The 18,100-nt window shown below is 40.1% G+C and overlaps 1 protein-coding gene, 1 long non-coding RNA gene and 1 pseudogene across 13 annotated transcripts in view; 2 read left to right on the top strand and 1 right to left on the bottom strand.

The window, feature by feature from the left end:
* Positions 1–18,100, top strand: part of LOC129059915 (uncharacterized) — a 185,799-nt gene that overhangs the window by 70,275 nt on the left and 97,424 nt on the right. The gene's annotated exons all lie outside the window — the stretch shown is intronic.
* Positions 1–18,100, bottom strand: part of TSBP1 (testis expressed basic protein 1) — an 89,843-nt gene that overhangs the window by 34,574 nt on the left and 37,169 nt on the right. For 3 of the 4 annotated variants that reach the window (XM_063725206.1, XM_063725205.1, XM_054557360.2), the window contains 8 exons: positions 16,395–16,433; positions 15,780–15,800; positions 13,388–13,408; positions 12,680–12,700; positions 12,206–12,226; positions 8,814–8,834; positions 7,368–7,388; positions 332–355 (listed from right to left, as the gene is read on the bottom strand). In XM_063725206.1, coding sequence (XP_063581276.1) covers positions 332–355; positions 7,368–7,388; positions 8,814–8,834; positions 12,206–12,226; positions 12,680–12,700; positions 13,388–13,408; positions 15,780–15,800; positions 16,395–16,433 — 189 coding nt within the window. Of the gene's footprint in view, positions 1–331; positions 356–1,400; positions 1,425–3,413; positions 3,429–7,367; positions 7,389–8,813; positions 8,835–12,205; positions 12,227–12,679; positions 12,701–13,387; positions 13,409–15,779; positions 15,801–16,394; positions 16,434–18,100 lie in introns of all 4 variants that reach the window. The other variant, XM_063725204.1, reaches the window with a different exon arrangement.
* LOC129059914 (heterogeneous nuclear ribonucleoprotein A1-like) lies at positions 2,096–4,376 on the top strand (annotated as a pseudogene).

Below are 18,100 nucleotides of genomic sequence, written 5' to 3' on the forward strand. Positions count from 1 at the left end.
GTGTCCATGTGTTCTCATTGTATTTGGCTCAGTTTCTTATATCTTACAAAGGGGTTAGTGGAATTATTCTAAGGATTAAATGAGATAATGTAATTAAAGCACTTAAATAGTTCTAGAGGAGATACAAAGTAAATATATGTTTGAAATTATGTAAATATAACTTCTTTCTCAGGGAGAAGCTGGATGAGCAGAAGGCAGAGGAAACTGGAAGCTTTGAGTCAGGTAGCTGCACACAGAGTTAGAAATGAGCAGGGTAGAGACAGGTCTCTAAGCCTTGCAGGGAGCAACAAGAACAACAACAGAAAACAGTAGAAAAAGAAATTGAACTTACCTCGGGGTGCTGAAGGTGGACCAGCTGAAAAACAGAGAGGTATCTTAGCAACGGTTTTTTCTCCCATGATATTTTGCTTTCTATGTAGAGAGTTTCTTCTTGGTAGGTCATTTTAACAATGGGGAAAACTTTCCCTTTGGTATTCATTTACTTTTAATATGAATCAGCAGAATGTGAACTTTCAAAAAATCATTAATAACTTCATGGAATTTTGATGATGGGAAAGTAAATGGTTAAGGCAGTATGCACCCCAAGCCTGGAAATCTTAGCTGTACCAGGGAAAGGAGAGATTCTAGAATCCTACAGTGGTGAAAACATGGACTTACTGATGGCAAGTGAAATGAATCCAGCTTGTAACTAGACCAGAGACAGTTATCTCCTTTTTCTTTCCCCTTTGCTCAAATTGTCTTTCAATTTGTTAAGTCCCTTGTAATATATCATTTTGACCTGCTGATAAACTTTCTCCCCTGCCCTTTATTTTTTAGTAAAATAGTAAGTTTGATTTTTTCCATAGAGTTATTTAAAAGGTGAGAGAATGAGGTGTCACGTGAAAGCAAAACATGGAGGAAATAACAACTTAAAGTTGTTATTTAAAGTTTAGGCTTAAATCCTCTAAAGTCTCTAAAAGGTGATACAAATTTTTCTTAGATGTTTTGGAATTTAGATGTGGAAAAAAGAGACCAGATATGGCAGGAGGTTCAACTGAAAAAGGGTTATAGAAACTTCTTATCTACTCCTTTCTCTCCTACCATTTTTTCCCTTTTTAAGATAGTCTCTTGTTGATGGGCTTTGAAATTTTGTAAAATTTTTTTCTCTGCTCTGACTTATCTCTTCCCTTTTTGCAGTGACTGGTAACTGCTTGAAATCCTGCAGGGGATTGTAAATTGGTAGTCTTAAAACTTTCCTGTACATCATTAATAATCCAGAGAGGTTTTGATAATGAGACAGCAAGAGGCCAAGATGTATCTCAAGCCGTTTGTATCCCAATATGGGCATATAAAGACTCTTGAACTCCACTAGAGACCAACTGAGTCCTAAAGGAGAGAATTCAATGAACACATAGACTTACTGATTGTGTGAGGATGCGATGTGACTGAAAAACAAGCAAAGATACTTTTTGTTACCTCCTTCTTGTTTCTTTTCCTACTCATTTTTTTTCTATTGGTAAATTTACTAGTGATATACTTGCTTGAACAGTTTTTTTGTTTTTAATCAAAGGCACTAGAAATTTCCAGAAAACTAATTATCAGCTGGTTGAATTCTGGATAATGGAAAAACAAAAGGCTGAGAAAATAGAACTTCAAGTTCCATGTTGCAACTCAAGTTCCAATAGACATCAGTGGACTTTGATAAGTGCACCACAGAGAAACAAATAAATAACTGACTAATTGCCTGTATACATGACTTATCTAGAAAGCAGAAACGGATCTATATCATTTTTCTCTCATTTTTTTTTCTTCTGCATGGAAAGTTCCTAACATTCTTTAGAGTCATGTAAAAACTTTTTTCTATGGTCTTTATTTTTTATGCGAGTCAGTGAATGTTCTAGAAACTTATTAATAATGTATTTATGCCTTTCTGCCCATGGATGCCACGGAAGAAGCATCGTTAAAGTCTCTCTTCTCCTAGCCATCTTGTCTAAGTCAGAGTCTCCTAAAGAGCCAGAACAGCTGAGGAAGCTCTTCATTAGAGGGTTGAGCTTTGAAACAACTGATGAGAGCTTGAGGAGCCATGACAGGAGCATGAGTGTCATGAGGGACACTTCCGGACAGTGTGGTCATGAGAGATCCAAACCCAAGCACTCCAGGGACTTTGGGTTTGTCACATATGCCACTGTGGAGGAGGTGGATGCAGCCGTGAATGCAAGGCCACACAAGGTGGATGGAAGAGTTGTGGAACCAAAGAGAGCTGTCACAAGAGAAGATTCTCAAATACCAGGTGCCCACTTAACTGTGAAAAAGATATATGCTGGTGGCATTAAATAAGACACTGAAGAAATCACCTAAGAAATTATTTTGAGTAGTATGGAAAAATTGAAGTGATTGAAAACATGACTGACTGAGGCAGTGGCAAGAAAAGGGGCTTTGCCTTTGTAACCTTTGATGACCATGACTCCGTGGATAAGACTGTCATTCAGAAATACCACACTGTGAATGGCCACAACTGTGAAGTTAGGAAAGCCTGTCAAAGCAAGAGATGGCTAGTGCTCCATCCAGCCAAAGAGGTCGAAGTGGTTCTGGAAACTTTGGTGGTGGTCATGGAGATGGTTTCAGTGGGAATGACAACTTTGATCATGGAGGAAACTTCAGTGGTCGTGGTGGCTTTGGTGGCAGCTGTGGTGGTGGTGGATATGGTGGCAGTGGGGATGGCTATAACGGATTTGGTAATGATGGGAACAATTTTGGAGGTGGTGGAAGCTACAATGATTTTGGCAGTTACAACAATCGGTCTTCAAATTTTGGACCCATGAAGGGAGGAAACTTTGGAGGCAGAAGCTCTGGCCTCTATGGTGGTGGAGGCCAATACTTTGCCAAACCATGAAACCAAAGTGGCTATTGCGGTTCCAGTAGCAGCAGTAGCTATGGCAGTGGCAGAAGATTTTAATTAGGAAACAAAGCTTAGCAGGAGAGGAGAGCCAGAGAAGTGACAGGGAAGCTACAGGTTACAACAGATTTGTGAACTCAGCCAAGCACAGTCGTGGCAGGGCCTACCTGGTACAAAGAAGACATGTTTTAGGCAAATACTCATGTGTATGGGCAAAAAGCTTGAGGACTGTATTTGTGACTAATTGTATAACAGGTTATTTTAGTTTCTGTTCTGTGGAAAGTGTAAAGCATTCCAACAAAGGGTTTTAATGTAGTTTTTTTTTTGCACCCATGCTGTTTATTGCTAATTGTAATAGTCTGATCGTGACGCTGAAAAAAAAAATATATTTGTGTTCTGAGTAATGGAAAAATAAGGGACCAAGGAAATTGGGACATTATCATATCACAATGTGGATGCATACATTTTGGCTTAAGATATGTTAGACACTGCTGGAGACAATTGAGTTTCAGTCATGAAGGGAAATGGTCAAACTTACAAGAGGATCCCGTAGCTGAAAAACAAAGATAAATCAATGTGTACAGGCTGCTGAAAGAGGAGCTAGTTTTCATACTACTTTCCTGAAAGGAAATATCAGAAATGGCAATGGAAGAAACATCCTTCTTAGGGCAGGGGCATAGAGCGCTGTGCTGGGGAATATACCTGCCATCATGCCTTGTGGGGATTCTGCCTTCTGCTTAGTATAGGAGGCTGCAGGAAAGGGAGATGATTGATCTCTTCCCTTTTTGCAATGAGTGGTTACTGCTGGAAATCCTGCAGGGGATTGGTAATTTCTTTAAACTGTGCTGCCTTTACCTTTCTTCTCCCTATTTCTGCCATCCTGTGAAAGCTTTCATTTATTCATACAAATATTCTTCCCTTCCCTTGTTGACAAGTCACTATAAACTTCGGGTAGTTTCCGAAGTTTATCTCTCTATTTTGGGTTTGGTATTCTCCTTTATTCATTCCTTATAGGAGTGGAGCAGCAGCTAAATAGTGGAATAAGCAAAAGAAATGAAGAAATATGAGTTTCTACACACACAAGACAGAAATGAGCAGAGAGGAAAAAGTATGCCAGGCCCTATAGGAAGCCAAAGGCAGCTGTCATACAATAGACATGGAACTTAACCAGTCATTTCTGAAGTTTCATCTGGTGGTAAAAAACGGAAGGAACACAAAATGGAGAAATCAACATGTGTAGAACCAAGTGAATTCAGTTCTTCCTTGATAGGCTTAAAGAGGGTAACTGAAGAGAGGATATGGGGGGCTCTAAAATCTGACAGCTCAGTGCATGTCCAGCCTTATGTGCCTTACTTTGTGCTTTGTAGCCTCAGACCTGTTTCTGCCGGTCTGAGGCAGGAGAGTGGTTATAAAGTGATAAAATGAGGCTTTGTTCTTCCTTCTCATTTCATTTAGGGACAGTAAATGCTTGAAACACTTCTAGAGGTTCATAATGTCTTAAACTTGTACTTATATGTACTTTTGTCAGTCTCATTTTCTTTTTCTTTTATTTTCTTTCTTTCTTTTTTTTTTTTCTTTTTGAGACAGAGTCTTGCTCTGTTGCCCAGGCTGGAGTGCAGTGGCATGACCTCAGCTCACTGCAACCTCCGTCTCCCAGGTTCAAGCGATTACAGGTGCCTGCCACCAAGTCTGGCTCATTTTTGTAGGTTTTTTTTTTTTTTTTGAGACGGAGTCTCACTCTGTCACCCAGGCTGGAGTGCGGTGGCGTGATCTCGGCTCACTGCAAGCTCTGCCTCCTGGGTTCATGCCATTCTCCTGCCTCAGCCTCCCGAGTAGCTGGAACTACAGGCACCCGCCACCACGCCCGACTAATTTTTTTTTTTTTTTTTTTTTGTATTTTTAGTAGAGACGGGGTTTCACCGTGTTAGCCAGGATGGTCTCGATCTCCTGACTTCGTGATCTGCCTGCCTTGGCCTCCCAAAGTGCTGGATTACAGGCGTGAGCCACCAGTGTGCTGGGCCTAATTTTTGTATTTTTAATAGAGGCGCAGTTTCATCATGTTGCCCAGGCTGGTCTTGAACTACTGACCTTAAGTGATCTGGCCCATGGGGCCTCCCAAAGTGCTGGGATTATAGGTGTGAGCCACTGTGCCCGGCCTCCTTTTTTTTTTGAGACAGAGTCTCGCTCTGTCACCCAGGCTGGAGGGCAGTGACACGATCTCGGCTCACTGCAACCTCCACCTCCCGGGTTCAAGTGATTCTCCTGCCTCAGCCTCCTGAGTAGCTGAGATTACAGGCGTGTGCCACCACACCTGGCTAACTTTTGTATTTTTTTTTTTTTTAGACAGTGTCTCACTCTGTCACCCAGGCTGGAGTGCAGTGGTGCGATCTCGGCTCACTGCAATCTCCACCTCCCAAGTTCAAGTGATTCTCCTGCCTCAGCCTCCCAAGTAGCTGGGACTACAGGCATGCACTACCATGCCCGGCCAATTTTTTGTATTTTTAATAGAGACGAAGTTTCACCATGTTGGCCAGGCTGGTCTTGAACTTCTGACCTCAAGTGATCCACCCACCTTGGCCTCCCAAAGTGCTAGGATTACAGGCGTGAGCCACCTTGCCTGGCCAAATTTTTGTATTTTTAGTAGAGACGGGGTTTCACCATTTTGGTCAGGCTGGTCTCGAACTCCTGACCTCGTGATCCACCTGCCTCGGGCTCCCAAAGTGCTGGGATTACAGGCATGAGCCACCGTGCCTGGGCCCGGCCTCATTTTCTTTAGTCACTCTTTTTCACTAACCTTTTATTTAATTAATTATATTTAAGAGGTACAAGTACAGATTTCTTACGTTGTATATGGCATAGTGGTGAAGTCTGGGCTTTTAGTGTACCCATTACCCAAATAGTGAATATTCTACCCAATAATTTTTATTGACTTGAAAAGTTTTCTTCCTACTCTTCTTTACTAGGGCTGTTGGGAGCCACTAATTTTTGTTAAAGTCATTTAAATTTTAATCAGTTCATTTTGCACTTTCTCCAAATCGCTTATAACTTAGGGGAAAGTTAGGAAGGAATAAAATAGCAATATATTTTTCATTTATACACTATCATATTTTTAAATTGTTTACACATAAGGGAGAGGGAGTCAAGCAGGGGAGAAAAGGGAAAGGGAATTCATGTATCCATGTAGATTCTCTGGCACATGGTGGCTATTAGGGAACTGTGGACCAGATGTGACCCTTCCTTCAGCCCCAGTGAGATCCTCTGAGGTGAGCTGGCTTATGTTTATCCTCCCTGTAATAATTATGAGAACTTCCAAGGCTATAAGTCTTGGCAATAACTGTGAGTACTGAGAAAAGCAGTCTTGATTCAGGGGAATAGTCAATAACAAATGGCTCTTATTCATTCACAAAAAGGATAGTTAGAACCAGAATTCAGGGCAGTAAATATCCAGTTTTAATGGTCACAGTGTGATTGTGTGGGATGCTGCCTGCCCTCTACACATTTTGGGTTTGTTTTCCCAAGTTATCTTATAGGACTGTAAACTCCATGGCACCAGTGACCAACCACATCTTTCTCTCCCTTATTCATGACTTTATCCTCAGTGCTCAGCTTAGTATCTGATACACGGTAGGAGCTCAGCTAGATGAAGGAATGTTTGTTTGAATATATGTGACTTGCCCTCTGATAATTCTTCCTGCTTGACTTAAACTTTCTAATGCTATCCCTTAATTTCTAGATTCAGAATTTCCCAAGTCCTGGGGTTGGTTTGATGCCCTAGATTTTAACACCGGTTTCTCCCTAGCTCGTCACAATATGAACTTTCACTTTATTCTCTTCCATATGTGATGCTTCTGCCAGTTCCTGTAATTACAGCCCAATTACTGTCATATCCTGTTCCATGAGGTGCTCTGTCCTATCTTTCTTTTCCTCTCTGTCATACGTGTGTGTGCACGTGCGCATGTGTGGGGGGGAGGTTTGGAGATAGTGAGCAGGATAGCACATGAGGAAAGAGAAAGGCCTTTGGAGAGAAGACTGGAGAACTCAGGTTAGACTAGACTCTAAATAGTATTTCCTGTTAAATTTTATTGTCTTTTCTCCCTTTTGTATTTATTCTTAAAATTTGATTTTCTTTTCTCATTTCCCCCTCATTGTCTCCTCCATTATCTTTGAGTAGGCCCTTTAGAAACTACAAAGCACTTCGGAACTGGAAAGCTGCCCTTATTATTCTCTCTCTGCTACTTTAGAAAATTCTTGTATATTGTTATAGAAGACATTATGACTATTTCTGGGGAAATTTTCTTACTCTTTTTCTTTTAAAAAAAATAGCCCTGGAGAATTCTCAGTAGGTTGAAACTAGGAAGCATAAAAACATGTGTAAAATAACTGCTCTTATGGCAGTAAGACACATCTAGGGCATTTGAGACAGGCAGCAGGCCCTCTAGACACTGTAGAAGATCAAGGAACCTGGAGGGAGAAGGATAGATAAGGTACTTACCATTGGGTCCAGGATATTGTACTAAAAAATAGAAACAAACAAATTAAATACACACACACACACACACACACACACACACACACATTTTTTGAGACAGAGTCTCACTCTGTCGCCCAGGCTGGAGTGCAGTAGGGTGATCTTGGCTCACTGCAACCTCCACCTTCTGGGTTCAAGTGATTCTCGTGCCTCAGCCTCCTGAGTAGCAGGGATTACAGGTGCCTGCCACCATGCCTGGCTATTTTTTGTATTTTTAGTAGAGATGGGGTTTTGCCATATTGGCCAGGCTGGTCTTGAACTCCTGACCTCAGGTGATCCTTGGCCTCCCAAAGTGCTGGGATTACAGGTGTGAGCCACTGCACCTGGCCCAAAAACACCTCTATTAGTGATGTTTTCCAAAGGCAGCAGTGAAAATGATTTTCTCAGGAATTACTAAATCTCAGTATTCAGGATTAAATATTTTTCATTGCACTGCTGCTGTACTGTAGCCTCTCCGTAAGAACCAGATCTTCTTTTAGGAGATTATTAACCCTGTTTTAGTTAGCATAACCACTTCATTCTTGCTTTTCATTATAGGTGTTGGAGATGAGATCCTTAATTGTATTCCTTTTCCCATATTCCCCCAGTCTTTTTTCCTCACATCACTCTGTTTCGCTCTCAGCTATCTTTCTTTTATGTTCTTGTTCATTTCTTATATTCTTTTCCAGATTCGATTACACCCTTGCCTTAGGAAGTTATTCTAATGATTATTGACAAGCCGCTATAATCATTATTAGAACAATGCCTATCTATTATGAATTTTAAGGTAATGGAATTTCCATTTTCTAAAATATAATTGATTGCCCAGAGAGATGATTAGTGTTAATCCAAACTGCACCATTTTGTAAGCCTCCAGCTATTTCGAAGATCTTGGTCAAAGTGAAACATTCCACGGGGGTTCGGGCTGTGAGAAACATTCTGCCTAACCACCTGACCACAAGGTGGACAAAGGGCCAGCTAAAGAAACATCCCTATCATATTCAGCTGGGAGAAAGTGCAAGGAACACTACATTCTGCAGGAACAAGGGCCAGAACCCCCTCATCATGGGAACATCTTATCAATATCCTGCTGGCCAGCAAGCCATACTACCCAGACCCTTCCCGCCTATACCTATAAGTACCCCCAGCCTGTAAGCAGCGGTGGGCACTGGCATTAGGCTTGTTCCCCACTTCTGTAGGTCTTATGCTGGACATAAAGCCTACATTTGCTGCAGAGCCACCATTCTCTCTGTGTCTTTCTTTAACCCTCGCCTTCCCTCCAAAACCTAACAGTTAGGATATGGGGAAATGAAAGTCTAAGAAATATGATTTTCAGCTTCTTTAACCCAGATACTTAAACAGTTGGAGCCAGTCTCCTACAGACATAGTAAGAAGCCAATAGAGATAAGTTGATATATACAGGCAGCTTACCAATAGGTCCTGGAGTTTGCACTAAAAAGAAATTCAAATTGGCATATCAGTATGGTTATTTGACTGGAGAGTGTATTTTTCACTAATTTTATCCTAGAAGTGAGGCTTTGAGAGGTAGAGCAGGGGAGAGGAAGTGATATCAGTTATGAGATCATTAGGGAGACTTAATCCAACTATGTTAACTATAGAAAAAAGGAAAAAGGATATTTAGCATTTACTGCAATATTTCAGCCCAAGGTGAAGGTTTTTATAGGATCCTTGCCAACCTAAGAGATACTAGGGAAAGGCGAAACTTTGTTATTAGGTATTAACATTACTGATAGTAGGGAAAGGTGAAACACTTCCTGTCAGTAAGAGTAGAAGATATTCTCAAGGGACTGTTCTTTCACTAAAATCTTTATTTCTGATCAACTAATATGTTCCAGAGGTACACATTAGAATAGGAGGTAAGAATCTAGTTTCCTGTTCTCACAGCTTCCAGCTTATTGGAGAGTGATAGAGCAGTGACTGCTGCTTTGATTAGTTTTGGAGTCTGTGAGCAAAGAGTGAACAAAACCTCCTGTTTTTTGTTTGTCTGTTTGTTTGTTTTGTTTTGTTTTTTGAGACAAGGTCTCACTCTGTCACCCAGGCTGGAGTGCAGTGGTGCAATCCTAGCTCACTACAGCCTTGACCTCCTGGGCTCAAGTGATCCTCCCATCTCAGCCTCCTGAGTAGCTAGGACTACAGCTGCATGCCACTATGCCTGGCTAATTAAAAAAAATTTTGTAGAGATGAGGTCTTGCTCTATTGTTGCCCAGGCTGGTCTTGAACTCCTGGTCTCAAGTGATCCTCCTGCCTTAGCCTCCCAAAGTGCAGGGATTACAGGTGTGAGCCCATGCCTGGCCAAAACCTTCAGTTGTTAATGAGAATTTGGCCTTCAGTTGATTTTCTAGCTCTGATTGCCTGGTGACCTGATAAATATCGAAAGCCTGTTATGTATCTTTTTTTTTTTTTTAGACGGAGTCTCACTGTCGCCCAGGCTGGAGTGCAGTGGCAATATCTCGGCTCACTGCAACCTCTGCCTCCTGGGTTCAAGCGATTCTCCTGCCTCAGCCTCCTGAGTAGCTGGGACTGCAGGCACAAGACACCACACCCAGCTAATTTTTGTATTTTTTTAAGTAGAGATGGGGTTTCACCATATTGGCCAGGCTGGTCTCGAACTTCTGACCTTGTGATCTGCTGGTCTTAGCCTCCCTAAGTGCTGGGATTACTGCACCCGGCCGAAAGCCTGTTATGTTATTTAGCAACACTGCTTACATAAAAATGATCCTTGATGTTAGACTGCATCTGAACTGGGAGAATTGTAAATATGTAATAAGAAGCCATAACTTTGGGCTTCCCTGAGTGTAGTGACCCATGTATTTGGTCATATTCCTTATGGGATCCCTGCAGGTAATGTGTATGGGGTTCTTATAGGAGATTTTAGTTCCTGGTGGACCTGTGCAGTTTCTAAGCCAGGTCAGCTCCCAACTGAACTGACAGAAGGCCAAACAGAATAGGTCCTAAGTAGCTATGTGGACACCTGCATAGATCATGGTGAGTACTACTCCCACAGCAGAGGGATAGCTGATAATGCCCTTGCTGGCAAGCTGTGCTTCCTGCCTTAGGTCCTACTGAGTAGACTGTTGCCAGATGAGAGCTATGATAATCTTGTAAGTCTACATGGTTAGTTGAATCTAAAAAGACCATATCCTCACCCAGTGGGCATTGCAGTTAATAATCCTTCACTTCAGTGTCACTCAGAATGAGAAATATCCAAGTTTTGATCAATAATCCCCAAACTTTTAACTCTGAATCTTTTTTTCCTGTGTAAAACACCTGGAAGATGGCTTTCCAGATCTGGATACCCTTGGCTGTGAGCAGTAAACCAGTTACACATTTAGATATTATGCTAACTTAATAGTTGCTTTGCCTGTATCTGCAAATATATATCTTTGATTCTGAAGTAGAACTGTTAGGATACCTGCCCTCTTGACATAAGTTATAAATCCTTGGATAGGTGATCACTTCAAAATTTTGTTTCTTCAGTTTTTCCATATTTTCTTCCTCCCTTTCTAGTTTCAATTTGTGACTTTTTGTACCTTTATTTTTATTCTCTTTCTCAGCATACTCATTTCTCTTCTTTATTCTCTTATGTGCCAATTCACTTACTCTTTCTACTTCCAATTTTCTTCCTACTTTTGTCCTTTTTAAATTTTCTCCTATTTATCCCTCTCTCATCTGCATCTTAATTCTTTATCTGTTACTCATTCTCTCACTTTATCTCCTCTAGGCCTTTACTACCCTTTAATCTCAATATTAGAAGTTCATTTTATTCATTGTTAATAACCTGTTATAACACCCAAAAATGATAGTGGAAAGAAGAGTTAGTAAAACTTCAGTCTTAATTTTATTGATTAACCCATCCTCTTATTTTTTTGAGAAATGACTTCTGACCCTCAGTTTCCTCATCTCTAAATATGGGGATAATAACTGCCTTACCCATTGCCATTTGAATGTTGTTTAGATGCAACAAAGTAATGTACACGAGTGTTAAAAAAACAGTAGTAAGACATTATACGGATCACTCAAAGAATGTGACTAGGTTGCCAAAAGTTGCTGAAAATAGAGCCTAACTCTTCTGGAGAGAACTTTTCAGGGCAATTAGAAAGGAAAGGAAGGCTGGGCGCGGTGGCTCACGCCTGTAATCCCAACACTTTGGGAGGCCGAGGCGGGTGGATCACGAGGTCAGGAGATGGAGACCATCCTGGCTAACAGAGTGAAACCCCATCTCTACTAAAAATACAAAAAAATTAGCCGGGCGTGGTGGTGGGCGCCTGTAGTCCCAGCTACTCGGGAGGCTGAGACAGGAGAATGGCGTGAACCCGGGAGGGGGAGCTTGCAGTGAGTGGAGATTATGCCACTGCACTCTAGCCTGGATGACAGAGAGAGACTCCATCTCAAAAAAAAAAAAAAAAAAAAAGAAAGGAAAATTAAAATTTGCATTATTTTACAAAGTGAAGATAATCTAATAATAGAAAAATTATTTGCATGGAAAGCAAAGCAGGAAGTTTAGGTGCTGGGTTCTAAGTCTTTATTAAGTATTGGCTCTACAGAGCTAGATTTTATGCTGAAGTGGAAACAGCTTAGGACCATCTCTAGCAGGATATTTTTCACTTTGCATTTCAGCTTCATAGTTAATATATTTTTATTGCAGAACCTGGATGAGTCCAATCTGGAGTACTGGGTGAGATTATGAGGTGGCAGAAGGACTTGATCCTTGAGTCCTTGGGCATGAATAATTGAAATAAAAATAGATTGATGTTCTAAGTAAAGTACCAAAAGGCATTATAATTGAGAATCAGATGACTTACCAATGGTTTTTTGAAAGAGCTCTAAAAAAAAAAAGAGAAAAGAAATCAGTAGCTATATATATATTTTATATATACTTTTTATATATACTTTCATTTGTATACTTTCCCTAGTAGGAATCTGCATCACTATTGTCAAGTTCAGCTGCAGTTGAGTAGTAGAAATGGTGACTTTCTTGCTATGGCAAACTAGTACATATAAGGGCCTCCTCATCTAAAAATCCCTTGTGTGATGCTGAGAAGCCATTGGAAATCTGCAAGGGTTCATTCTCCACTTTGTAGTTTGTTTTTATTGGTGAAGTGTACATTCACAGAGCTAATCATGACTTACTGAAATGCTAGGTTGAAGAAAAATAAGGGTTGAAGAAAATGTGAACTCCAAACCCTTGAAATCCCAACATGGAAACCAGGTAGCGATCCCTAAGATACTGCAGGAAAGTAAAATGCTCACTGTGGAGAATCAGACAGCAAACTTACTGATAGGTCCTGTAGCTCCGGCTGTGAGAGAGAAAGAGGGAGAAAGAAAAAGATATCAGTATGCTTCACCACTGTAAAGGAAATTCCCATTTCCCAACACTCGCTCTAGGGAATATCATAAATAGAAACAATGGGAAGATCAAGAGTTGCTTGTATGGTGAGCCTCAGGCAGGCTCCCTGTTGCACAATATAAGGGACCTACAGGAGTGGAGGCCTCCTCCTGCTTTCAGTGATGGTTGAAAATCTTCAGAGGGTTGGGAAAGACTCAATCCATATAAATCTGTTATGCCTCTCTTTTTCTTCTTACATTTTCTTGCACCTTGCCCCTAGTTTCCTTAGAGACATGGTTTATTTGAAAGGTGTACCTTCCCTTGCTGATGGATCATTATGACTATTTCTAAGAGGGCTGTTTTGGTTTATATTTTTAAATGTTAGCCTGTGAGATTTCTTAACACTACGTGCATGGCCTCTTTGGAAACTATGTAATAGGAATGCCAGGGGAGTTGAAAAAGACAGTGTTAAAAAAGCTAGTCACCCCCTAAACCTCAGCATCACACAATATACCCATTAGCAAACCTGCATATGCACCACCTGAATCTAAAATAAAAGTTGAAATTATTTAAAAAAATGCAGGGCAGATCAGGCCCCAAGACCTTGTAGGTCAGATATCAAAGGGACCAGAGTGGAAAAAACAAACTTGATACTTACGAATAGGGGCTGTGAATTGCACTGAAATACAAAAAGGAGGAAAGTGTGGTTTGACATGAACAGAATTTTCATGTTACCAGTATTGTTTCTAAAGAAACTATGAAGCAATTCAACCAGAGGAGAACAACTACTGTGGTACTGCAGATAATCTTGGCCTGGAAGCTGCATAACCCTCCTACCAGATCAAATCATTCAGCATCCATCTTAAATGAGAAATTTGAGTAACTAAAAATAATAACTATAAATAATTAAAATAAACTACAATTTAAAACATGAATTATTTGGCTTTCCCTTGTCCTAAACTCAGTAACAATTCAGGATATTGTGTCTGATTGCTTGGGCATCAGAAGGTATCAGAAGATTTGAATACAATTAAGAAGTATGAGTGAGAAATCCTGCAGGGGTAGAAATGGTAACAGTTAGGATGTGGAGAGGACCCCATATCCTACAGAAGGCCAAAGAACGTTAGAGGAAACAGAAGAGGAACTCACTTATAGGTCTAATAGTTCCAGCTAAAATATGGAAAAAACAAAATAGAACTAATGACAAAATACTGTTTGCATTAAAATTCTTTCTGGGAAAACATCACAAATGTAGACACCAGGAGCAAAATTTCCACTTCAGTGGAGGAACAAATAAAGTTAAAAATGCTTCTTTCTTCATCTTGGAGGACCCCGGTTACTGGTGGAATCTGCCAGCTGGAACTGTGGGGACACACATTTGGTCAGGCAGGGTTCCTTCCCCTTTCCCAACGGGTGTCCTGCTTGTATCTCAGGAGATTACACAGGCCATTGCCTGTCTTCCAGCTGGCTAATTTGAACTTGCCTAGCTAGAATCTATAGCCTCATCTGAAGGAGACAGTGGGAATTGCTGTCTCTGTAGTGATTTTGGCCCTTATTCAACAGAGTAACTTGGCCTGCCATGTAAAAGGGAATAGAAACTGCTAGGTTGACTTAAGACATTTATAGGTGTGAGTAGTGGGCAAAGGAATTGAGACACTAGACCCACATACTTGTTAATAATGCAGTAACAGTCTTCTTCTTTATGACCACACACACACACACACACACACACACACACACACACACACACACACACACACACACACACCCCACCACACCTCTCTACACCTCATAGGCTATAAGTGATCCTCTCACCTTGGCCTCCCAAAGTGCTGGGATTACATGTATGAGCCACTGTGCTTGGCCTAATGTGTGCTTTTATGATACCTACCCAGTATTTGCTCTCAAAATTTGACTTGATTATTTTAATAATGTTTCATTTGTGTAAATACTCCAAGAGGAGTAGACACAGGATGTGATATACCATGAGCTTTAATTATCAAATCACTTTTTTTCCTCCTTTCTTCAGAGTTAGTCCTGCCTCAGGGGCTCAAGCTCTGAACATCCTCAAAAAAGAAGGATAGAAATGTGTTAAGAAGTTAATTAAACCCTGATGAGTTTCATCTTTCTTGTCTTTGGCTTTAAGGACACTCTTGGTGTGAGGAATCTGCAGGGCTGGAAAAGCTGGTTAAATTTGGACCAAGTGCATTCATCTTTTTATTTCCTCTCTCAGGGCAGAGAATTAAAATCCTGTAGAGCAATGGTTCTTAAACTTCGGTATGCACGCAAATCACCTGGGGATCTTATTAAAATGCAAAGTCTGATTTAGTAGGTCAGGGGTGGACAATAGGCTGAGATTCTGCATATCCAAAACTCCAGGGTGATGTTGATGCAGGTCCTTGGACCCACTTTAAGCATCAAGGCCATAAAGGGCTGGCAAAATCTCAGATCATATAAAAGTCATTGTTTCCATTTACCATCTTTTTCCTTTTTAAATCAACTTCCTCTCACTTATCCCTTATTCTCTATTCCCAACCAGTGCTTCTTCCAGAGATATATGCTACAGTTTCATTTAAAATTCTATCTGGATACTTCTTTCAGATTTATTCTTTGTTCATAACAGGGGATATACATCCCACACAAACATCAGTGACAGTCTGGGATCCTCGGTCAGTGAGCTGGGACTCACTGCATGTCACTGAAATTTTCTTGGTGGGTCTTAAGTAGAATGGCCACCATCAAGCCTCTTTCTTTGAGTGTTACTGGGTTTTATCACAGGGGAATCTTTCTTCCTTTCACTTCACCATTTTTTGTTCTTAACTCTTTTCCCTTTGCTGTTGAATCTCAAGATTTTGGAAAAGTTAAAGGCAGTAGTACTTTCTTACAGAGGCACCCCAGTTTATTAAGATAAGAATAGGGAATAAAGAAGGGAAAAGGAATGGACAATTTGTGAAAGAAATAAAAAAATCTAGGAATATGAATGTCTTACATATTCTAACAGTTTAGTAAAGCAAGGCACATGAGAATTAAAGGGCAGGAAAAGAACTTACTAGTGGCTCCTGCAGTTCTGGCTAAAACACAAACAAAAAAGGTGAGTTTGGAGAGAGCACGACTCAAGGGTGTTTATCTCAGGGAGTTTCAGATCAAGCATTTACTACATATTTGATTTACATGGAAAGGCAGCAAGAAGGCAAGTGGGCATTTTCCTTTTTTCCTTAGGAGACTGTTAAAATCATACTCCCTGCAGTTATTTTTCTTATTCTTAATTTTCATTATCTTCCTGCCGTCAAATCCTTCTAAAGGTTATAGATCCTGGCCCCAGAATCTTTTTCACAATTCCATTAATTAATCTAGTTTTTATTATAAGAATTTCCACTTTGTTAAATGAAAAAATTAATCAGTCACTTAGAGGATCTTGAAATCAGCCTCAAATTCCTCACACTGGTGAAAGAGAGAACAGTAAAATTGCAAGTTTTTCTCCTTTCCTCCCTCTTTATGTGCTTTCTCACCACCCTCCCCATTCCTCTGGTAGCAGGCACATTATACAAGATCAAAATCGTTACACATGGTATGCATGTATCAAAATATCACATGTATCCCATAAATTTGTACAATTATTAGGTGTCAGTGAAAAAAGGACTGAGTTGTATATATGGGAAACTTACACGGAGGTTCTTCAGTTGTTTGTAAACATTTTATACTACCTATAATAAAAATTGAAAAGTGTAATATTACTTAGATTTAGACTTTCAGAAGGCATGGAGATAGACAATCCCATTCCCTCCTCCCCCTCCCCAGGTGTGGTACAAACAGTCTTGAGGTTAAAGACCTCAGTCCCACTTTTGCTATTCTCTAGCTCTGTGATTTTGGGCAAGTCACTAAATGTTTTGAACATTAATTTCCTCATCTCTAAAACAGAAGTTGTGTCCTCTGTCTTACCTATATTGTGAAGTTGCAGTGAAAAATCAGGAGTAATAACAGAAGGGAAAGATGAAAAGTTGTATTAGAAATGTTATGGAAAGAAATATTCAGTAACTATAAATGAATGAAACACTTCGGCAAAGTAGTAAGCTACTTTATATTTTACTTTTTTCTGCTTTAATTTTTCCTCTTATTTCTGACTGTCATTTGGAAAGTTCTGAGTCCTGACAGCAGAGCATTATAATGTGCACTTAATTGTGTTTTTATTTTTGATTTATTAATTTGTGTTATTTTAATCTTTAAAATAACCCTATCTTCTTGTGTACCTTAGTACCTTAATTATGTCATTTTAATCTCTGTTGCTTCTGTCTTGAGAAATAACCAATCATATTTTAAGATGTTGAAAATTTTGCAATTTTTTTCTCTTAAAATAATTGAATAATTTGTTTCCTTCTTTGTGTATAATTATTTTTTGCTTATTTGTTACTTTGCTGTTTTGGGGAGGGAAATAGTAGCTTTCCCCAGAAATGACAGAGTCTACCCTCAGCATTTGGGAAGAGATGTCTGTTTTTCTATGTGGTATTTTAGGCCGTCAATCACTGAACTGTCAGTTTCTTGAGAAGGTGAAGCCACTCCTACCACCAAATAAAGATAATTTTAAAAGGACAGTTTTCATATACTTAAGATTTTTTAAGATTTAAGATATTAACCTATGTTAGGAGTGACAAGTATACTTGAGTTATGCATATTTAATTTTGATCAATTATTAATGACTATCTGGAGTTGAGAAGAATTTTAGGATACACGTGGGCTGAGCAGGAAAGAGAATCATGATCAATTACTGACTTCTGCCATAGGCAAACGCATGAGCAGAAATGTAACACAGGTCATATATATTCCATTCCTGACCTAAAGTAATATGGAATAATGAGGAGAAAGGAATTTTTCTTTTCTTTTTTTTTTTTTGAGACAATCTCTCTCTGTCACCCAGACTGGAGTGCAGTGGCACAGTCTCGGCTCACTGCAACCTTCACCTCCGGGGTTCAAGTCATTTTTGTGCCTCAGCCTCCTGAGTAGCTGGGATTACAGGCATGCGCCACCACGCCTGCCTAATTTTTGTATTTTTAGTAGAGATGGGGTTTTGCCATGTTGGCCAGGCTGGTCTCAAACTCCTGGCCTCAAGTGATCCCCTCACCTCGGCCTCCCAAAGTGCTGGGATTACAGGCGTGAGCCTCCATACTGGGCCAAGAAAGGAAATTCTTGAACTGAGTATTTTGTGGCATTTCCCAGCTGAAGACAAATAAGCAGGGCAGTGGAAGGTATTTACTTGTTGCCTTATAGAGTAAAGAAGAAGATAAAAAAAAACTTACAATGTACATATCCTGCCAAAATACTGAATATTGTGTGTTTTGGATTAAGGACACTGTATCTGTGGATAGTCTTCCTAATG

Source organism: Pongo abelii, chromosome 5, assembly GCF_028885655.2.
Source record: "Pongo abelii isolate AG06213 chromosome 5, NHGRI_mPonAbe1-v2.0_pri, whole genome shotgun sequence".
NCBI classification, from domain to species: Eukaryota; Metazoa; Chordata; class Mammalia; order Primates; family Hominidae; genus Pongo; species Pongo abelii.